The 23,513-nt window shown below is 39.7% G+C and overlaps 2 protein-coding genes across 2 annotated transcripts; one reads left to right on the top strand and one right to left on the bottom strand.

Moving 5' to 3' along the window:
* Positions 1 to 1,381: 1,381 nt before the first annotated feature.
* On the top strand, positions 1,382 to 7,796 carry fam174b (family with sequence similarity 174 member B). Its single transcript, XM_058076666.1, has 4 exons — positions 1,382 to 1,397; positions 2,338 to 2,999; positions 3,400 to 3,531; positions 5,590 to 7,796. The coding sequence occupies exons 2-4, from the start codon at positions 2,704 to 2,706 to the stop codon at positions 5,591 to 5,593; spliced, it is 432 nt and encodes a 143-aa protein (XP_057932649.1). The 5' UTR covers positions 1,382 to 1,397; positions 2,338 to 2,703; the 3' UTR covers positions 5,594 to 7,796.
* Positions 6,522 to 22,741, bottom strand: st8sia2 (ST8 alpha-N-acetyl-neuraminide alpha-2,8-sialyltransferase 2). Its single transcript, XM_058076664.1, has 6 exons — positions 22,211 to 22,741; positions 20,172 to 20,225; positions 18,832 to 18,969; positions 18,504 to 18,761; positions 14,557 to 14,850; positions 6,522 to 10,557 (listed from the first exon to the last, which is right to left on the bottom strand). The coding sequence occupies exons 1-6, from the start codon at positions 22,339 to 22,341 to the stop codon at positions 10,245 to 10,247; spliced, it is 1,188 nt and encodes a 395-aa protein (XP_057932647.1). The 5' UTR covers positions 22,342 to 22,741; the 3' UTR covers positions 6,522 to 10,244.
* Between the last annotated feature and the right edge of the window lie 772 nt (positions 22,742 to 23,513).

Here is a 23,513-nt window from a genome sequence, read left to right as displayed (position 1 = left end):
GTTTCCAGACACAATTAATCAACAATTAATCCTGCACAACTGACAGAATTCTCAATAGTTAATAAATTGGTGACTATGCCTGTCCGTCAATCAAACAGCAATCTATCACCAGGATATACGTAGTATCAAGTAAATCAGTTTGATCATCATCACTAACAATGATTGGCATTGACACTGGCAAATCTACGATCTTAGGAAAGAAATCTGTCATGGGTGTGTTTGGATTTGAACATTTCCATCAGTCCTATTCACCATTCAAGCGTGAACATTTTGAACTGTTTGTATTAGAATTCAACAAGAGACAAACCAAAGCTGGCAAACTTTAGGCAATTCCAGTCAGTGCAGCCTTTGTGTAGCTGCTGGTCTATGCAGTTTGCAGTATGCACTCCACCCCCCTTCAGTAACCAATGAGCTGTTCAACATTGCAGCGCATGCTCACTACACAGGAAGATTTCTTTAAAAAGATCTGCCGCCTAGCAACAAGAGTATTGGGTAAGGGAGGGGTGTACAAATGTAGCTGCTGTAAGTGGAGTGAACAAAGCTTCACTCATTGACTGGTAGAGCAGGTTGCAACAGAGAAATGTTCACCTTACATATGTGCCAGGTTACTTTGCATGACCCACACAGAAATTAATATGTAGACGCTTACAAAGCTTCTAGATGGAAATACATCCTTGTATAGCCGGAGTACTGACACAGTTGTGAGAGGGTGTGCCTTGCAAAACTAACACCAGCAGGATTACATCAATTGGTGCTGTGTTTTTGTAGGTTTATGTTAATCAGTTTATATAAGCATGTTTACATTTCGACTTTTAAAAAACTCAACAGACATACAAAACGTCAACAACACAATCAAGTTATGTGTTTTAAAGCTTGGCAAACAATTTAGCACTTTGTAGTAACAACTAATGATGGCTCACTGAGAATTTTTAAGATTAGTACAAACTGCAAAACCGGTTTGAACAGTCAAACCTCATTGTATCTTTTCTTTTTTTTGCACAGACATATCTGAATGTTTAGTTAGTTCCTCCTTAGAGAAGTGATCTTTTCTTTAATGCAGATGTAAATATATTTTTTAAAAACTTCCCAAATTGCTATTAGACATGGAAAAATACTGTCTGTAGTTGTTTTTTGCTGCCATCTGGTGGGTTTTCCTATACAACGGAAAGTGGACAAGTGGAAGCTATTGGATGACCTAAATAGACTAAAAGGTTGTGCAATGCCCCAGTTTTGCAATGAAGGCAGCTCCAATGCTAGTTATACTGAGTAATGATCTATTTGGATACTACAGCAGAACAACTGTGACGAGTACACAGTAGTATGTTACAGCTTAAAGAAAGACAAAGGAACACAAAGTGGAATAGTATTTCGCGCTACTCTGAGGGGCTATCCACACGGTAATGTTTTCAGGGCAAAGCGGCTTTGGGTTATATTATAATATAATATTATAATATTATATTGGCCTATTAATATTATATATATATATATATTAATTTAAATTTGTTAGTTAATATCCAACAACATAAATGTTAAATAAAATACAATTTGCTTAAGGCTGTCAATTGATTAAAAATATTTAATCACAATTAATCAATTAATTAATCACATGTCAATATTTAACTCATAATTAATTGCAATTATCCCAGGTAGATGTTTTTATCTATAATACCAGTAAGTGTACCATTGACAGATCATTTTAAAGTTTTTAATACACATTTTGGTTTTCTCTGAGTGTTTCAGTTTCCTCCCACATTCCAAACACATGCTAGGTTAATTGGTGACTCCAAATCGTCAATAGGTATGACTGTGAATGGTTGTGTACATGTGTACTTTTCTTAAAATTAATGCTTGTTTCGTTCTCGTGGACCCAATCTCGTGTATCATCTCGTTTTGTGAGTTGGGTGTCTTGTGACACCCCTAAAAATAAGTAGTACTAAGTAGTTCCATCTCATTGAGGGGCGTGTGTGTGTGCTCTCTCCACCTTTGTCACATTGACACAAGCCCCCTAAATAGCTGTCATTGGGTGAGAGGCGGGGTACACCCTGGACTGCTCGCCAGCCAATCACAGGGCACATATAGACAAACAACCATTCACACTCACATTCATACCTATGGACAATTTGGAGCCGCCAATTAACCTAAAGCATAAGTAACACGCCAGTATCTTCAGCAGTAAATAATAAACAACAATAAACATATTATAAAATGTATAGCTCTAAACTGTGTATTATTATGGCTGTAAAGGCAAATTTCTGTTTGATTGCAAATGCATAATCAGTGTGTAGGCTTTAATTGTTTCTTTTTTTTTCGATGGTGACGTCAAACTGATGACAGCAGTGATGAGATCATGGCGATTCCGAGGCTCCATGAAGGCGTCAATGGCAAGCCAGGAACAAGAAGGCGGTCCCGCTAAGCTTTTCCGTAGGAGGCGGTGTAGGATTATCCCAAATCACCACTCTAATTCGCAATGCAGTCACGAAGTTATAGCTTCAACTCGCTTAAAAAGACGCAACATTTCGGAAGCAAATGGTAGCTACGATCAAGAGGTTTATTTTTTTTAAGGCGTGCGACACCTAATGTTTCTCTTTGTCCTGCAGTTTTATATTGAGTAAAATTACAACTCGCTCATCTATAATGTGACAGCTGTCGTCGCGTTTGTGCTACTTTGGACAATTAAACAGCCTACTCATTTTTGGTGGACACATGGCGAGATTTTACTTTGCTTTAACTTTTATTTTGGCGACGGCGTTTTGGAGCATCGACGGCGAACCCCAAAGTCTGTCATCTCCCGCCACGCCGTTGAACGCAACAATAACAGCATCCGTCAGCCTCCAGGACGACCGGAGCAACACTGACAATGACAACAATGACACTCACGCAGCCGTCGGAACCCGAATGTCGACCCTAATGACGTACCTTCCCACTCTCAAAGTGGTCGTCATTCTTACCTGCGTGTTGACAGCTGCTCTCATAACCTGCCTGCTAGTCAAAGTGGTCAGGTAAGATAAAAACCATAGAGAAAATGATAACATCTCTTATTGTTATTATGCTACTTCTTGTTTGTGTGAAGCATCAAATTCCTGGAGAAATGAATCAATTACGAGCATGTGATTGTGTTGACTGCATGTGACGTTAGTGAGGCTAAGAGGAAAGGTCACGGTCGATTAATAATATTCCTACAAGCCTAGAATTTTCTCGTTTTTCTTATTCTTCAGTGCATCATTTTGCTTAACATTGTAATAGTTAAAATGTCATTTGTATGTGGTATTTAATGTTTTCACCTATACAAGTTAAGGCCAGGATAAATAGTGCATACATTAAACCCTGTTCAGGTAGTCTTTAAGTAGTTTTTGTTTATGCAATCATTTGTAATCATGTGGTTATTTTTTTTGTGAACAGATCTGGGAGGAAAATCCGTAAAACCCGAAAGTATGACATTATAACGACACCAGCAGAGAGAGTCGAGATGGCGCCGCTCAACGATGAGCATGACGATGAAGACGATTCCACTCTATTTGATGTCAATTACAGGTTTGTTCTTAACATGAGCTTAGCATTTACATCAGGGGTCTCAAACATGCGGCCCGCGGGCCAAATCTGACCCGCAGGACACTAGTTTGAGGCCCCCGCCTTGATATGAAAGTTTAATGTTAGTGCGGCCCGCGCAAGTTTGATATGGATGCTGTATGGTTTCATGTACCCAGAAAAAATTATTACGTTTGATTAATGTTCATGTTAAAGGTTAAATAACTGTTAATAGTTATCCTCCCTATCCGTGTGGAAGTGGTAAGTTTTTGGCTATTTAAGTTTAAAGGAAATAACTTGAAGGCTACTGTTTAGGTCGCTAGCTCTCTAGTTTGCGAGTTAGCATGTGTCTCAAGAGCCTGCAGTTGCGCAATATGTTGTAAATAAAAAGAGTATAAATGTGACTATAGTCGTTTTTTGTCATGTCTACAGGGCACTAATAATGCTTTGTTCATTTTAATCTGAAAAAAATAATTTGTCTACCCACCAACTATATGTGGTCTCTTTTATTATTTGCCGTTTTATTATTATTATTATATTTATTTATTTATTACTGATTGATTGATTTTCTTTATTCTTGATTTGTTTATTTATTTGTCATCTTATTTTGTGTACAAAAATAAAAATTAAGATATTTGAGAACATTAACATTAAACTTTCATATCAAGGCGGGCGCCTCAAACTAGTGTCCTGCGGGTCACATTTGGCCCGCGGGCCGCGTGTTTGAGACCCCTGCACTAAATGCTACTCAAGTGTAGTGTACCTTAGTGAGACGTACTATATTGGCTACGAATTACGGGGCGTCACCAGCTCAAACACCATTCCGAGTCGTAATGTCAAAACAACTACACACAGCAACGTGATTTGCAATTTTAGGTGGCTAAACACACACAGTTATGTAATGTATTGTTAAAGGGGACCTATTGTGCTCATTTTTCAACACTTTGTATTGAGTTATAGACTCAGATAGAGCAGCTACATACAATAACCCGCACAGAGAACTTTCAAGATCTTCCAGAATCTGCACCTATTCCAGCTGTATACTTCTCGCCAAAATGGCCTGTTAAAAATTCAAATAAAATTATTACAGTCACAGCCTGCCTCTGGGCACGGCCACTGCACTGTGATTGGTCGCACACCAGAGTGCTCCGAAAGTACTTCCTGACTACTGCGAACCCCACTTTCTAATTTTGTGGGTATTGGAGGCCTTTGAAGACCTAATTGAAAAGGGTTTAGGAGCTACTGGCAGCTCATGAGCTACTGGCTGGAGACCCCTGACTTGTGAATGAACCGTGTATTAAGATATGCCTTAAGATTAAGATATGCCTTTATTCGTCCCTCAGTGGGGAAATTTGTATGTATATGAACTGGTATGAACTGAAAATGTGTGGGTGCTGCCTCCAACCACTCCTGGCCAAGGAGGAGCACTCATTGTCGGACACACATTGTCACAGGCACTGCTGGTGCCATGGAGCTCAGAAGCCAGACGTGCAGACAATCTTGACATAACATCGGTATTGGAACTGTGGTTATTACACATTTTCGTGTTCCAGACATTGGTAGTTCTCATTACTTCTGTGGATGCACAGCATGTCCGACATTAATGCACCTTTTCTGGCAAGAGTGCGCTGCTTCTGGCTCGAGCCGCAGTTTGGCGGATATTTCACATTCATCTTCACAAAAACAGTCCCGTGTGAAATGCCGTTGACAGATAAAATATTTTTCTGCCTGAGCTTGCCTTGTAAACAGACAAACAAGGCTTGGGTTTAGCTACTGTTTGAACTAGAGGTGGGGAACTTGTGGCGAACTCTTCTGTGCCCTTCAGTGTATGTTTTTTTAAGCATAGAAAATCTGTAGACAGACAAAATATAGTACAAGTTGTAGAGAAACAGTGGCGTTGACACAAGGTTTCACCCTTCCGTCCTTTCCATTGTTTCTTAACGCACAAGCGTTTCCTAAAGGGAAGCCATGGCGTCCTGTTATTTACCTGCCGTCCCCTCAGATAGGACTTGCATACTTCTGTCTCGCTTTATGAAACCAGTAACAAGAGTTGTGTCTTTGCAGGTGAATCCACCATGGACCAATATTTGACCACCTTGTTTCATCATGGATCAGCTCGTGAGACGTCTCTTACTATTTTTTGCCAAGCCCTGGCAGTGACCTTTAACCAGCATTTATCAACACATCGCAATTTTTTTCCTAACCTCTTTGTCATGTTAAAGTCACCTGAGCGTTCTCAAATGCCACTCGGGCTGATTGGGGATGAATTACTTCAAAAACAGAACAGTTTGTTGTCGACTTGCACTCATCGTTGTTGGCTCAATAGGCGTTCTGTCCACATGCAACAAAAGTACAACACACTATAAACATAAACATTTGCACTCAATTTTAACTTGACTTTCATACCAAATCTTAACTAACAAGTCTTATGTGCATATTTACTGTGCAAGGCTCTCTGTTATAATAGATGGGGTAAGCCTATATTTTGTACTGGGTTCTGTATTTATAATGTGCTGCTATGTCGGCTGTAGCTTGCATATATGAAAAGACTATATTTGGGTATTTGTACCACTGTTTGCTATGTATGATTGTGATTTATCCAATTTGTCTTATTTTGATTTAAAACACTGGCCAATGTCACAAAAGGCTGGTCCGTGTAAGATTAAGTAATGCGCTTTGTTTTTGTTTGTTCTTTTAGTGTTTATGAGTGCAGTTAATGATTCAATTTTGGGGCAAATCCAAAGAATTTAATTCTGACTTTATGAACTCTCCAGAATTTCCACCATTTTTCATGTCTTACTTGTACAACATAAACAAAATTTTGGAAACTATGTAAGTTAGAATACAGACACAAAATACTAATTGGACAACCTTTTCTTAATGAAAAAGATACCACACGTCTGATAATGCATTTGCTTAACATTCGTATCCGTAAGCAGAACATTTAAATCACACTTTAAAGGAAAACTGCACTTTTTGGGAAATTTTGCCCATCATCCACAATCCTTATGTGAGACATAAACACATCTTTCTCTTTTATGTTTATTCAAAATATACAAAAACAGCTAAAAAGAGGTAGCTCGTTAATACATAACAACGAAGTTTTATGGTTTTATACCAATCCAATACATGCACTTTCGCAAAGTTACATTAGTAAGAGATACAGATATCCACTTCCTGTTTTCCTTAATTTTTCCGTTTAGCCAGACCACACATACAAGCGTAAGGCATAGTAAAGACATTGTTGTGATTTTCAGAGTGTCAGTGAACGCATGTCTGCTAACGAGAATGACAAACGACAATGAAGTGTTGTTCCCAGAATGAGCTTGACAAGAGATGTTTGTGAATTGGAGATATACACTGTGTATATTGTTTTGGAATTGCACTGCTGTTGATGTGTTCAGGTCAGAATAAATGTATAAGAGCTCTGTGTGACTTTGTGGGGACACTTGATGCACATGTGTTAATGACGCTAATAATTAAGTAATCAAATTAATATACCGTCATGAAGACACCATTTTGGACAGCCTTATCTGCAACATATCAGAAAAGAGTCAAAAACTGTTGATCACTGTTTGCTCAAGTCAAAGGTGATGTGCTTGAATATGTTGCCTACAACACAAAGACAGGTCTGCATTCATGGATGGCTAAGGAAGTTAAGACACAAAAATCAGATGATATTTACTTTTAAAAATAAAAAAAACATCATTAACAATCATTCATTGTTGCAGCTCTACACACTAGATGTGTTTCCCACTACCAACATTCTTCTTTCCCTTCGGGCGTCGCCACAGCAAATCAATCTCCTCCATCCAACCCTGTCTTCTGCATCTGTCTCTCTCACACCAACTACCCTCATGTCCTCCTTCACTACATCCATAAACCTCCTCTTTGGTCTTCCTCTATGCCTCCTACCTGGCAGCTCTAAACGCAGCATCCTTCGACCAATATATTCACTATCTCTCCTCTGGACATGTCCCAACCATCTTATCTCCAAGGCCTCTAACATGTAATGTCCCTCTGATGTACTCATTCCTGATCCTATCCATCCTGGTCACTCCCAATGAGAACCTCAGCATCCTCATCTCTGCTACCTCCAGTTTCCGACTGTTGTTTCCCACTACCAACCAACCAACCAACCAAAACATGACATGACCAAAATGACATTTTGTCAAAGACAGCTCCTTTATTAAATATTGTATTCATGTACAACGATTGACATCATCAACCATTGTGAGCTAAGGTTCTGCAAAGCTCTTTTATTAAGTGACCTTCTGTTTTCATTCTAACTTATTGACATTGATCTTGTATTCAGTCACATCTTTCTTTGGCAGATACATTTTTTTAACCCAACATCATCAATGCATCATCACTGCAGTAGTTTCATTTTCAGTTTTGGTTTGAAAATGACCTGTGTTTTACATCCTGTTTATTGGTGTATATAATGCATTTTCAGCATACACACTTGCTGTTTCACACAGTATTGCATCATAGCCTAATGTATATTTTAATGAACATTCAGATAATGCTGCTTTGTTGAAGGTGTCACAAGTGTGTGAAACTGTGGAAAAACCCTGTTTATCCATCCTGTTTATCCAATGAAATTTCACTGCGTCCACCTACAATTCCTCCAGTAAAATAACTGAAGATTCTTGCTTATTTCCATAGTCCTATACGGAACAAAGGAAAGAATGCTTTTGAAACGCATCCTTGCTTGGTTTGCTTGTAGACTCAGTTCCCATGTCTCTGTAATAATAAAACCACGTTTGAAGTTCTCGCACAATAATACATTCATCTTGTCGTAACTGCACAATTCAATTGAATGAGATACATTCATTATTATTCAACATGATGTTTCAAGGAAAGTGAATCACGCCTAATTATATTATTTACCGGAATTAGGATAATACAGATAAAGAAAAAGCAACCCCAAACCTCACCAAACTGTCATTAAAGGAACTGCCGAGATTTCCACAAGTTCCACAAAAAGAGCCATTCACCACCGTTGGGCTGCTGATGTCCTTTGTGGAACGTTCATGTCTATTAACTTAACTGCCAGTGCATTGAGGCCATGTGTAACTCAACAGGCGCATCCTGTCACAAAAACACTTCTACTTACACGTCACATGGCAGGAGCCTACCAAATATAAAGTATTCATTTAATATTTTTCTTAACCTTTATCTTCATACTACCTTGCAAAAACATACTATTTAAAATTAAACCCTAAAACCCTAAGATAATAAAAAGCTATACAACTCCGTTATAATTTAGAGTTACATACAAGACATTCATATTGTTGTTTTTTAAGAGTTTCAAGTTGCAACTGCATTCAAAAATTTTAAAGTTCTACAGCAAAAACATGTATGCTAGTTTAATTGGCGACTCCAAATTGTCCATAGGTATGAATGTGAGTGTGAATGGTTGTTTGTCTATATGTGCCCTGTGATTGGCTGGCGACCAGTCCAGGTTTGTACCCCGCCTCTCGGCTCCAGCACGCCCCGCGAGGATAAGCGGTACAAAAAAATAGGTGGATGAATGCATTACCACATTATTCTTGTAAAAGTAGAACTTTTAAAATCTTGTCAGTTTTTTTCTGACAATATTACAACTTTATTCTTGTAATATTGCAACTTTTTTTGTACAATGTTTAATTTAATGTAAGAAAAAAACCCTGTAAATTATTATTTATTTAATAAAATGATTACCGGTATATATTAAAGTTGTTTACACAAAAGCTAAGCATGATTATGCTTTGCATGTTCATATACACCCTGATAATATGCTGAATAATTCATCATAATAAACTAGTCCTGTAAGATAATAAAATATTCTCGCAAAATTACACCTTTATTGTTGTGTATAGTGTGACTTTTTTCTCATATTATGCTAAAATTACAATGTTTTTGTCACAAACTTATGCCTTTAATTCCAAATATTACGATTATTCCAGTATAATAATATTTCACATTTATTTACGTGAAATGTATTCATGTAAAATATTATATATATTTTTTATTTTATGTATTAATAATTCTCACAAAGTATATAATTATTATAGTAAAATTGCTGTTTTTTTGTCTTGCAAAATTAAATTTGTATTGTATTTTTTTTTGCTTACCTGGTTAAATACTTAAATACTGTAGCCTATATTGGTTACAATAGGCACACTATCCACATAAACCCAAAATGATGAATTAAGTTAAGAAGATAATTTGTTTAAAGCACAGTAGGGGCCATTTTTTTTGTATTTCTACGAATATAGACCTTTCATACATTCATAAAGAAATAGCATGCTAACCTCCTACGGTGAAGAGGAAGAGCTGGTGTTCTTGGCTAACTGAGTTGACTATTGGCAAAGCTTGTGCAAACAGTCCTGTGTGAACAGCTGCTACAATCCCACATTGTGTCCGCTTTGTGTCTCAAGGGGCGGCGTATAATACTACATTCTGTCTTTTCTTCATTTGACTCCCCAAGGTAACAAGAACTTGATCACACTGAATTTGAGTCAGGCGGAACCCTCTGAAAGTAGGGATCTGTTTGGACTTAAGCATGTGCGTCACAGTGAACTGTTTTTGTGCGAGCTAACCGACTTTTACAAGGCAGACATGAAAAAAAAAAGTCACTGCATTCAAATAAAATATGTTAATTCAAGTTGTTTAAAGGAATGCTGCCACTGCGGTTAGACCAGGAAGTGTTTCCATGGAGAGATTCCACTTAGCTATGTGCTTTGGAGCTCTTTCTGCAGGATGGTGTCTGCATCACAGCTCCCAGTGTGAAGCCGCAGTGCCCCCTGTCGGTGTAAAGCGCTCAGAGTCCTAAACTCCAGAGGCATGGTGTGAGGACTGGAGCTGGAGGTGTATTCGTATTTTAAAGAGTCGTAGTAGTGGTACTTGACTGTTTTGCCCTGCGGGTCGTGAGGAAATGGCCAGAAGCCGTAAAGATGGATCTCCTCACAGAAGCGGGTAGCCAGGGTGTACATGAGGAGACCCGTGGTGGGACGCTTGATGTGGATGTTGTTGGTCAGCCAGTACCTAACAACAAAGACCAAAAAAAAACATTAATTTGGTTGTGGATTCTAAACATGAAAGAACTAAACCAAATTAAGATGTATTTTTGTAAACTATTGGATTATATGACTCCACCCTTAAAGGGGAACTGCACTTTTTTTTTTTGGAAATTTTGCCCATTATTCATAATTCTTATGTGAAACCCATCCCTCCATTTTCTATACCGCGTATACTCACTAGGGTCGCAGATATGCTGGAGCCTATCCCAACTGTCTTTGTGCGAGAGGCGAGGTACACCCTGGACTGGTTGCCAGCCAATCACAGGGCACATATAGACAAACAACCATTCACACTCACATTCATACCTATGGACAATTTGGAGTCACCAATTAACTTAGCATGTTTTTGGAATGTGGGAGGAAACCGGAGTACCCGGAGAAAACCCACGCATGCACAGGGAGAACATGCAAACTCCACACAGAGATGGCCGAGGGTGGAATTGAACCCTGGTCTCCTAGCTGTGAGGTCTGTGCGCTAACCACTAGACCGCCGTGCCATTTGTGTTCATGTTTCACATAATCATTGTTAATAATTACAGTTTTCCTTTAGTGCAAATTCAATTTATTCTAAGTTTATAAACTTGCAATAAACTAGTTCAATCAAATGTAAAGTACAAAATAGCTTAATACATACAGTATAAATAATATACCCTATAAATATGAAAATATATAATATATAATGCAATAATAAGCATTTCTGGCACTGTTATGCCAAGTTGCATAGTACCCAAGGGGTGGAGCTACAAATATTGCAATGTGGTGATTGGCCGACAGAATCTTCCCTGCGTCCCACTGATAAATGAATGGCACGCCATGATTGCTTGAGGCAAAATGTGTCTTTTGTCATTAGTGTGGTCTACAAATAGCACAAGGAGACATAAGGAGACATATTCGATTATATAGGTTTTCTTATACCTGATCATCATACATATGGACGTGTACACGCATCACACCGCCCCCTCTCTGTCTACAAGCAGCGTGATGCCAAATACTGTCCTGTAGGAACAGCTTCTCATGGCCAATTGATCGCTTTATCACGCTTGCTAGTTGCCGGTTCATTAGTGAACATCCATGCTGTGTCCTCATACTTCTTGCTTTTCTGGCTGTTAAAGTTAGAATGTAATATTGTTCATGCAGAGCTTGTGTTATTTATAGCGGTTCATGTGCCATGAAGGACAAACAGGTTGAAAATCCAATACCGCAGCAGGTAATTTGGCATTCTAACAAGCTGGGGGGGTGGTAGGTGTAATTACCTCAACAAAGGAGGCTGTGCTTGTCCCTACCCACATGTTTCAGCAATACTCTGATGGTACTATAAAGTAGAATTTTATACAAACTGTTGGTGGGTTAAATCACAAATATTGCTTTTCAATGTTGCAATTAAAAGAGTTAGAAGAAAGTACTGGAGCTGAGCAGAGGAGCAACTTGGTTTGTTTTTATATGAATTGTTTCTTTTTCAATTTGAATTGTGAGTTAAGAGCCGAAAACCAGTGATACCGGCGAACCATGACCTCCAACCTTCAGCAAGAAGATGGTAACTTATAGACCTTATTGAATTAGTTAGCCACAGCTAACTAACAAGCTAGTTAGAACTATCCTTCGTAGTTTCTCGTGTTCTGACTCCAAATGCGACTTATCCCCATCACCGTGCCATTTCGTTTTGTTTTTTTAAAACAAACGAGCAGTGCAGTTAGTTTGGAGCTCATTTTTGTCCCACAGTGGATATTACTTCGGGTATGTACAAACTTTTTCGAGTGTCATTTATACGAATTATGGCTTGTCCTCCAAATACAATTTGTCTGTTGTTGTTTAATGAACATTACCTATATGAATGTGAGTGTGAATGGTTGTTTGTCTATATGTGCCCTGTGGTTGGCTGGCGACCAGTCCAGGGTGTACACTGCCTCTTGCCCGAAGACAGCTGGGATAGGGGAATCAAACCCATTCTGTCTACCAGGAAAGCCATAAGTGTATGCCAGTACACCATCATGGTTGTAAAACTATACTTAGTTGTGTTTATTGTTATATAATTATGGACATGTTCTCATATTACTGTAAAAACTCATTTCTCAATTTTTTTCTTGTAATATCACAACTTTTTTGTTAATTTTATTTAACGCTTACTGTTCTATGTTGCATTACTTTAATGAAAATATTAATTTTTGCTCTTCTGAGGAGCAGCTTTGTTCATTATGTGATGCGTTAATTTGATTCAGTTCCTAACACATTTGTTATTAATTCAAGGGACCTCAAGGAAAAATTATGCTACCGACCTGGGCTGTGATTGTGTATAATAGAAGGTGAGCTATTGGGTTTGCTGCTGAGTTGTTTTCTCCAAGTGTATTAAAAAAAAGAAAAGATTTAGGCAGTTTGCTGTTCACATAATAGCTGATGCCTGCTTTCAGTATTGCTGAAATGCTGGAAATGCACTTATTTCACAGCCTAGTAGACAAAAATGGCCTTGGCTTTCATCTGCAAGAACAATTGAGGGGAGTAAAAATGCTGTGCACACAGACAGTTAATGACAAAAATCATAACGCTTTGCTACCCCCCCGCCAAAACAAAAAAACTGCTGCATATGTCATGCAAAATGGCAGGGGTGTGTTTTTAATGAGGGGAAGGAAGAAGGATGCACAGCATGACCACAGGGTGGTCATAATGAGAGGGAGACAGGCAAAAACAGTTGGAACGACAAAAAGGCAACAGCCTCAAGGCAATGACAGCTGCATAAATGTCTCAAAAGAACAGAAATCAACACCAATAATGAAGACAACAAAACATCCGACTGAGGAAAAATGTGTTCATCATCTGTGCTATTTAGAAAGCCCCAGTGTCAAGTCTTTAAGAATCACTTAAATGCACAGGAAACCCCCATAGAGTCTTGAACCAGTCATGATGTGCTATATATATCACTATATTGACAGTTACTATGGTACCCATTATGTCATTGTATGGTCATAATCACCTCGTACTTCGGTACGAGGTGCATTATTAAAAAAAAAAAAAAACTTAAACTGTATTATGGAAAGCAGGAAGTGAACAAATGTAACAGTTACTGATTGTAAAAGTACCAGATTGAGGGGTAGGATTTAATAAGCTTTGCTTCTTCCTAGTGCAGACCTCACAACTAAGAGACTAGGGTTCAATTCCACCCTCGGCCATCTCACCTCTCAACCGAAGACAGCACGCCCCGCGAGGATAAGCGGTACAAAAAATAGGTGGATGAATGGATTACCGGCGGCACGGTGCTCGAGTGGTTAGCGCGCAGACCTCAAAGCTAGGAGACCAGGGTTCAATTCCGCCCTCGGCCATCTCTGTGTGGAGTTTGCATGTTCTCCCCGTGCATGCGTGGGTTTTCTCCGGGTACTCCGGTTTCCTCCCACATTCCAAAAACATGCTAGGTTAATTGGTGACTCCAAATTGTCCATAGGTATGAATGTGAGTGTGAATGGTTGTTTGTCTATATGTGCCCTGTGATTGGCTGGCAACCAGTCCAGGGTGTACCCTGCCTCTCGCCCAAAGACAGCTGGGATAGGCTCCAGCATCCCCCGCGACCCTCGTGAGGAAAAAGCGGTAGAAAATTAATGAATGAATGCTTCGTCCTACTCCTTTTGGACATGTGGAACTGTGAACTGATTATGTGATGCACTCAATTGTAATCTGATGCATGTTCAAATGAAATAAAACCATTACCATTACCATAGATTGATATTTTACTCAGACACGAGTTAATGAAATGGCTATTTTAGGACAGTCAACAAAACTCACGAGGGCTCTGAAAAGCTAATTAAAGTAGATGGTGGCAATGTCTGGAGACAAACAAACAAAAAAGGCCCTTGAAGGGCATTCACACAATGAATAAGCTTAGTATTTTGGCTGACGACTAAAACATGCAAAAAAATTTGAGGTGAAGTCAAATAATGGAGAACATTGTAGTTGTAAAAACACAAGAAGAGCATCTTACCCTCTGACAGCGTGGAGCAAGCGCAGCGAAGGGAAAGCGGTGCGTACATTCACAGTGTGCTGCAGGATGAGGCGTAGGGCCCACTCCACACGCTCTTCTCCCCCCTTGGCCATAAAGGCCGGGATCCACAGTACGCTGCCGCTAAGGCTCTGAAGCCGCCGTAGAAAGCGCTCCCTCCACTCATCGTCCATGAGGTCCTGGAAGGCCCTTTGCACCACTGAAGGGTTCATGGTCACCAAGTTGGTCCTGCAGCCCACGTCGTGAGAGTATTCCTCCACTGGTGCCAGGTTGCACCTGTAGAGCAAGTTTACCATTCAATGACACCGGTAGAGTAGTGGTTCACATAGCTGACTTTAGTGCCACTTTGATAAATTGTCACTCCCATGACTCCCTTGTGATTCACCGGTGACTTGTTCCGAGTACTAAGTCACTTTCTTATTTATTATTTCTTATTCTCATAATATTACAACATTTTTCTTGTAAATTTACGACTTTATTCTTTGAAATTTACAGCCTTTTTTCTCATAAATTTCGGAATTTTTCCTCATAATACTATAACTAGTTTAGACTTTTTTAGACTAGAATTTTTTTTACGACATTGTTCATGTAAATCTAAAAAAAAGTACATTTACAAAAAAAAAATCTTAAATATTCTGATTTTTTTCTTCTTCGATGTGGCCCTAATACTCGGGGTGTATTTTTTGTTAAAGTCTGATAAAGACATTCCACAACACTTGTTAAGCACAAAGTTTCTTGTGGGACCGGGGAAGTTGTTCTTCCTTCTCATTTGGCTTTTCCCATCCAACCCTGTCTTCTGCACCTGTCTCTCTTACACCAACTACCCTCATGTCCTCCTTCACTACATCCATAAAGCTCCTCTTTGGTCTTCCTCTATGCCTCCTACCTGGCAGCATCCTTCTACCAATATATTCACTCTCTCTCCTCTGGACATGTCCGTACCATCTCGGTCTGGCCTCTCTGACTTTATCACCAAGGCCTCTAACATGTAATGTCCCTCTCATGTACTTGTTCCTGATCCTATCCATCCTGGTCACTCCCAATGAGAACCTCATTCTCATCACTGGGGAAGTTACCAATCATTATTATCATCCAGCGCTGTTTGACACATTAGAAAAGCGTGACAAACTCCCATGGGAGGACAAGAAGTCATTAGCTATCATAGAAAAGATGACCAGCCCTTGTCGGTGGTTAGCAAATTCGAGTTTAAATGCTTAATTGAGGACCTTGAACCTTGCTATATTAGATTGGATTAAATTATACCCAAAAAGTTTTTCCTCATGCCTACTGCTACTGATTATTGTTCTCTTGATTGAGCATTATGTAACATGCCATACTACAAACTAATAAGAGTATGTATGAAGCATGCTAATATCATATTGATAGCAGTGTCTGCTGATATTCAGGTTGTATCATGACACCCTCAATGTCTATTCTGTGCGCCTGTGCTTGTGCATGAGTGTACCGTGGGCTTTGACTTGTGGATTATGGAGTCCTTTAGGTTATTTATATTAAAGTGGCAGTTATGAATAACTGGGATTTAACAACATGAATGTACAGCCATTGAAGCCAGTCTTTTCAGTTTTAGCTGAGTTTCCTCATCAAGGGTGACACACTGTCACAACAGTCCTGTTGTCATAATATTGTACGACAAGGACCCCAAATACTGTCAGTAGAGATTATCACGGCGTGTGACACATGAATAGCAGAGTACATTCTTCGGCTTATTAAAAAAGCCCACATCCCCTTTGTATGCCCTCGGTCAACCATTACAGTCAAACCCGAACCGTCATTATCATGCCGAACGAGTTGACAACAGTCATGACTTCTGCTAATCAGCATTCAGAAGAAGAGAAAGGATTGCATAGAGTGATCAATGTAGGAATAAAATAACTGCATAAAAAGGCTGTGGCCTTTTTTCACCCAGCAAGCAATCAATCAGTAGGATGGGGGGCTGGGGGGGGGGGGGGGGTAGTGACACAGACATCTTTACAACAGATGTTTCGTTTGGTGTTCCCTTGAGTCCACATGCTCAAAGAATACCAACTTTCTAGTTTTGCATCACAGGCAGATTTATAGTTCCTCCATTGACAGATATAAATAGTGATGAATAGCTCAATCTGCTATTCTTTTGCTAAAAGCCAAACCCTAATCAGAAGCGGCTGACGGTTTCACACATACACAGAAACCTATAGTAAATGGGAACGGGACTCCTGAGTCTTTGCATTTGTGGATTGAACATCCCTCGCTCACTCTGTTGCAGTTTTCAAAAATAACTGAATTAATAAATGATGTCTGTTTCCTGACTACGGCCTATTGTTAATGAAAAAATATTGAAAGACAAGTTTTTGTAGTTTTCTGGGTGCTAGGTATCATTAATGTTACAATGATGAAACATGATGTTGATGATGGAGTCAGTTAATGGCATGTACAACAAGATAGAGTGAAAAAAAATGTCTTCTCCCATTCTGTGTGGAAGTAGTAACTTTTTGGCTTCTTATTTTGTCCTTCTTCCTCACTCCATTTGAAACGCTGATGTTTACAATACCTAAATTGGCAAGGCTAGTGGCGGCTGTGTCCCCTGCGCAATGTGGTAGAAAATAAGAATTATATGTGTGTAAGGGTGACTATAGGGGTGTTATTTCATGTCTACAGGGCTCAAAAAATGTTAAAAACTGTATTTAGCAAGTTATAAATTACAAAAATATTCAGTTTATTAATATTGAATGCTATTTCGTGGAAATTCACTTATGGTCGGGTCCAGAACCAATGAACCGTGATAAACGAGGGATTAATGTATTTTTGTATATGATCCTGCTTTTAATTACTTAGATTTTCAATCTTTTATTAATTATATAAACACCTTTAAACAGGAAAAATGCCCATCATCCACAATCCTTATGTGAGACATGAAGACTCCTGTCTTTCTCTTTTCTTTGGGGTCTAAAGATATAAAAACAGCTAAAAAAGAGGCAGCTAATTAATGCGGGTAATAGGACACACCTATTTTGCAGACAAAGCCTGCTATTAAAACACCTCCCAAAACCTCCAACAACAGGCACATTCATGAGAACATGTGACACAGTATTTTGCAGTACTTATAGCATATACCAAAACTTCCTTCCTGGGGGCATTAATTTCACATAGCAACCTAGAAACAAACGCTAGCATTAACTACATGAAGCATTAACATTAGCTAGCAGGTAGCCTGTGTGATGTGGCGAGGTGTCACTACGCCAGTAAAGTAGTTATTTGGTGTAACAACATTAACAACGTTAATAACAACAACAATAATAATAATAATAATAGACAAAGATGTGTTCATGTCTCACATGAGGAACGGGATGATAGGAAGTTTTCCTCTAAAACCTCAATGAGCAACAACTCTGAGGTCCTGTAACGGTCTTATTATGTCGATGCAAATTACATCCTGAGGAACGGGAGATAAACCGAAAATTAATTTGCTATTGCTTTTTAAACACACATGGTGTGTTGTGTTGTTTTGCAAGTATTTCCAAATAAAAACTTGATGTGAACTTAAGCCCTATTCTGATTTAGTGTCTATACCCTAGATATAAAAATGTATATATATTCTAGATATACGTAAAATACCAATACTAAAATACCAGTCAAAAGTATGGACAAAGTCCCTCATGCAAACGTGTCCAAACTGGACGTGTAGTTACTATAGTTACTATATATAAAAGCATGTGTGTATACCTTATCAGTTGGTGGATTTTGGTTCCATCAGGCTCAAATCAACATACTAAATCTTATATGCGTCTCTATGCTGCAGTCACATGGGTTGACTTCTATCCACAGTCTGAATTATGTCCTCTCGTGAAGCAACCATGACCCAGATATGAATTAGGCCACAGCAGAACAAATAAATCCTAATTGTGTAAGTTGAACCTTAATAAAAGAAATACCTGATAACAAAGTCATGAGAGTCGATCTGTGGTCCACAGCTGCTATTGAGCAGGATGCCGGAGTTTCCTACGATGGCACACAGCCGGTGGTGCTGGTTCTTCATTGGCGACATGGTTGGCAAAAGACGGTAGAGATTCTCTGAGATGTTTGTAGTGCTGTGGCGGTCAAACACATAGTGGATGATATCTCCAGGTTTCAGCGAGCCCTTAAGGATCGAGATGTCTCTCTCCGGGTCAAGGAATCTGAGAATGTTCTTCCTGCAAAAATACAAATGATGTTTGTGAAGATGGGATTGAAGGAAACAACCCCGCTGAGGCGATGGACTACCTGATGAGTTTGGAGAGGGTCTTGTTGAAGGTCCAGCTGGATGATGGGACCTTGGCAGTGTTATTGTAGGCCCGATGCAGAGGGTTTATTATACCGAGTCTTGGTAGTGAAGTGCTTGCAGTGTGTGCCATTGTCTTTCTAAATGTGGACACAAGATTGATTGCAAAATACAGCAATACAACAGGCGGCTTTACTGCATCAGACACATTTATAAATGATACCCATTTATCTATACTTCTAGCGATATGGTATGTATTATGTATCTATGTATTGTTATGTAGTTTTTAAATATGTTAACAATAAAATAGTTTCATGTATTCAACACAATGTACTATACTACACTAAAAGACTAGTGAGAGGGTATAATTTGAAAATGTCCTCATATGGTGGCCTCCACTCAGTCAGAACATTGGAATAAAACCTTTATTTATTATGCTAATAATAGGGGAAATTACACTGACGCTTTCCTTCCCCCCACCAGTTGACATCAACACACACTGCCTACACAGCAAACATGGCATCTGTAAAGCTGGCATTTACAATGGCCTTTAAAAACCTAAACATTTCAACATTGACCTTAAAAAAAACATTCATTGTTTTTTGCATTATTATTTTAATGAGTAATTATAAGTGGACTGGAAATCTGTATTATTTAATTCAGGGATCTCAAAGTCAATTTACTTGGGGGCCACTGGAGCTAGGGTCTGGGTGAGGCTGGGCGGCATCAGGTTTAAAAAAACAAAACAAAACATTTTTTTAGTGTTTTGATCTCAGTCATGGATGATGAGAGAAAAAGCAAAACAGACGGGCTCGTTCGCTTGCGTATGGGCAGGGCAAAATCGCATCAATTGTGTGCGGTGTGCACACAGCTTTAAGCTGTCATTTCTGGGTTCATGAAACCATATGGCATCCATATCAAACTAGGCCGGGGGCCTCAAACTAGCATCCTGCGGGCCGCATTTGGCCCGCGGGCCGTGAGTTTGAGACCCCTGATTTAAATGAATAAAGCCCCACTCCCTTGCCCTCCCAACGCCTTGCCCTATGAGCAGCTGAAGAAATAAAGGCTCCCAGAAACAAAGAGCGGAAATATGGTATTCAGCCATTATAGATTCCAGTCAATGCAGATGTCCTCTAGGACGCTGCCGTCTTGGCGGGCATAGCAGTGGCCTCCTCCAAATAAACCATAATGAGATACTCCGTGAGAACGACTGTCGCTGGCTTTTTTCAAGGATGAAAATGACATTGAAGTGGCAACTACATTCCATCAACAGAGTGCGTATATAAATTGCATTTTGTAATATATAAGCAGGTGCGTATGTGGACATAACTGAATTTCAAACCTGTGTGGTTTCGGGATGAGCCGGTGCAGGTTCATCTTTGACTGTCCGGTATTTCTACAAGAAACAATTCACATCCAGTTATGAATCTAATGCTCGATAATGCTACGGTGCTAAAAATACTTCCTGGATCCGATTGCAATGAGGAATAAACTGCATTACCCAGCCATGGTGTACTCTGTCTTTCCTTAAGAACGAATGAAGGTGAAAGGCACGCATTGAGCAGGTATTTTTAGACCAATCCACTGTGGGGCCGCTTGCTGATGTAATGAGGAGAAATGTAACCCTAATGGAGCCCCATTATATTGATAGGCGGCTTTCCTTTAACCGGAAAGCAGAGGACAGTGGTTATGCATTCACACTTACATACTTGTCGCTTCATTAGGTACACCTACATACAGTAAAGCTAAAGGGATCCAATAGAAGAGCTGTCTCAAGCAGTGATTAGGTTATTATTGCGGCTATACAATACACTACATTATATTGAAGGGATGTTTCTAATTCATCCGTGGGATATAATCAGCAATTATTTCAACATATAATGGCTTATTATTTTAACGACCGCTCAGGGGCTTCAGTAGGACACGAAGAACTCCACCTTCTCTTAGATACACACTGCTGTGGGGTGGCTTCTTAAGAGTTGTGGTTGTGTTGGTCATTCTGGTATGAACCGCATCTGTAAGCTGATCCCTTATGTGTTTAGGTGGCGTGATGTTGTTTTTTTTCTACACCCAAACTCTGTGGGTCGTCTCTGATGAAGTGTTGTGGAGATATGGTGTGGTTGCAGAATATAATATTGATATGTCTTTGCATTGAGATGGAGGTGCCGCCCCACAGCATTACACTACCTCCACCAAAAAGTGTTATGCTATACAGTATTGTGGTAGCAATCAGATAGGTAACATTCTCCCCATTTTCTCCACACTCTGACCCGAGTATTCATCTATAATATGCAAAATTTAGACCCCTGGCTGAACACAACACATGTTCAAATTCCAATCAGGTACCACATAACGCTTGCCCCACAGTGTCGTGTTCATTAGACGCTACCTTCAGAATCTGGCAATAGAAAGAATGAAGTAGAGACTAAACAGTCCTGACCTCAACACTAATGAACACTTACAACAACTCCTGGTTGAGGAGCCATCCCACAGCAGTGTGTTACCAGGCTGCTGTGGCTGGCTCTTTCATATATGCTAATAATGAGGCTCCTGACTACAAAATAATAATTCTGAAAAATTGCCACTGGAATAGCAGAATAAACAGTTTAGTCATATAGAATGAAGGAAACACATGAGCAAAACAAATGAGCCATCATTATTAATGGAATAAAACTAATATCTGAACCCTATCTGTATGGTTAAGCTTTATTTTTTGTCACAGTTCAGTTCAGTCTTTTTTTTAAATACATCCCCTATTGCTGTAGTAATTGTATTAAGCTGCATTCAGGCTGCGGTGAAAGTGTGTCCATTTGTTCTCCCATGACAAATCACAACCCAATAATTTTGCACTCATAACAAAACGTTCTTGCTAAAAGGGGGAAATGTGAACATCCCTAACAAGAGTGAGTGGGATGTGGAATTGGCTTTTGCTAAATTAAGAATTGTTGCAATAGTGAAAAATGTAAATGGGGCACACATGTATGTGTGTGTGTGTGTGTGAGACTTAAAAATTCCATTTCAGGAAAAAGAGAGAATAAAAGGGTAACCCGCCGCTCCCCCTTACACAAGTCTGCTGCCCCCCTCTTTCCTTTCTCCTCTTAAGAGTGGAAATGTAGCCTATCCCAGATGCAAGCTGCTGCAAGACAAATAGCCTAACCCGTGGGGACCCGGCCAGCACTTCTCCTGGATCGGCTTCTGCATAGCAAATGCAGAAACAAGCCACAAACATTGAACTAAAAAAAACTAAAAAACAAAGCAATTCCAGCAACTGCTTAATGGACTGTGAACCTCAAAAAGGAAACAACCTGATGGACACAATAGACACACACATACACACACAAAACAGTACAATGGATGGACAAATGACTGCAGGCTACTTACGCAGCTTCTTCTTCCACTTGTGAGATATCATCTACGATAAGGAGCAGCACCAGCAGCGTCACAAAGAGGAAAAGCAGCGTCCTGGATGCAGGCAGCATGGTCGGGCTTGGAAGAGGGTAGACCACCACCATCAGCACCAGTCCTGCAAGCTGACATCACCTCCCTCTCTTTCCCATTTCTACAGCCGTCCACTCATCATGTGTTTCCTTTGTTGTGATCACAGGACCCCTCCCACGCAAAACAGCCGTCCAATCTCTACCACCAAACCCCCCCACCACCTCACTCTCCCGTCTTGTGTGGTTGTGTGTGCTTCCCCGGCTATGGTCTCCACTCCCCACTGTTAGCGCTAATTCCCCGGTCTAACTTTCAAAGCGTGCAGCTCCAGAGGCAGCGGGGGCGAGGTGATGTGGACCACATGCCGTCTTAAAGGGGAAGGGGCCGACTTAAAAAAAAAAGTAGTTCTGATACGAAAGAGACCGGGAGAAGCTACCCGTAGTTCCAAAATGAGTGAACCTCGTCTCTTCGGTGCTGTTATACTTTGAATGACTTCCTGGTTCTGTCTTTTGTGGGCGTGGTTTTATTATGATAAAAATGTTCATTGGCCTATAGGGGCAGCTAGGTCGGAGTCCTCTGCCTAGCAACAAGTGGACATTACAATGTAAAGTACCTGTGCTTAAAAAATCACACTTTAATATTGAATATGTGGCTTGTTTAAATTCATTTCAATGTTTGAAAGTGGTGTTCCGGAGTACAACAGTATTTTTGGTACAGTACTATTTGTTTCTTGTAAGGTAGCGTAAGGTAATATTTCTAGTGTAAAACTAATAATTTGTTTTGACATTGAAATATACTGTACATCCAGTTGACTACCCGAAATACAAACTCAGTCATGTGGTAAACGGCCAACTGCCTGCCTCTTGATTAAAGATGAAAACACTTCCCTCAAGCAGCTTCCATTTTGGAAGTTGCAAGCTTAGTCTATGTGTGTGTGTGTGTGTGTGTGTGTGTTTAGATTTTTAACAAGGACACTCTCCAGGAGACTATTCCATGCGCTTGTGCTGCGTCCTTGATATGATGAGCATCAGTAGTGACATACCCTGCATTTGAGTCAGATACTACAACAATGCATGTGGTATTTGTTGTATATGTATAGATAATTCAACTTCATAGTCATAAAAATACATTAAAATAAGAGGTTCCCAAACTGAGGGTCTGGAACCAAAATGGGTCGGGTTACCAATACTGTGCTTTAATTTATTGGTTGGATAATGTCTTGAGTCTACATGTCTACATGATGTATTAT

This window comes from Doryrhamphus excisus, chromosome 6 (assembly GCF_030265055.1).
Source record: "Doryrhamphus excisus isolate RoL2022-K1 chromosome 6, RoL_Dexc_1.0, whole genome shotgun sequence".
Taxonomy (NCBI): domain Eukaryota; kingdom Metazoa; phylum Chordata; class Actinopteri; order Syngnathiformes; family Syngnathidae; genus Doryrhamphus; species Doryrhamphus excisus.
This window is presented reverse-complemented; position numbering and strand designations above follow the sequence as displayed.

Excerpts from the sequence above, each read along its gene's own strand:
- fam174b (XM_058076666.1), top strand. The coding sequence starts at position 2,704 with ATGGCGAGATTTTACTTTGCTTTAACTTTTATTTTGGCGACGGCGTTT. Across the intron at positions 3,000-3,399 it reads CTGCTAGTCAAAGTGGTCAG|ATCTGGGAGGAAAATCCGTA; the intron begins GTAAGATAAAAA and ends TTTTGTGAACAG.
- st8sia2 (XM_058076664.1), bottom strand. The coding sequence starts at position 22,341 with ATGGTGGTGGTCTACCCTCTTCCAAGCCCGACCATGCTGCCTGCATCC. Across the intron at positions 18,970-20,171 it reads CTCATCCCGAAACCACACAG|AAAGACAATGGCACACACTG; the intron begins GTTTGAAATTCA and ends GTCCACATTTAG. Across the intron at positions 14,851-18,503 it reads TCTCATGACTTTGTTATCAG|GTGCAACCTGGCACCAGTGG; the intron begins GTATTTCTTTTA and ends CTTGCTCTACAG.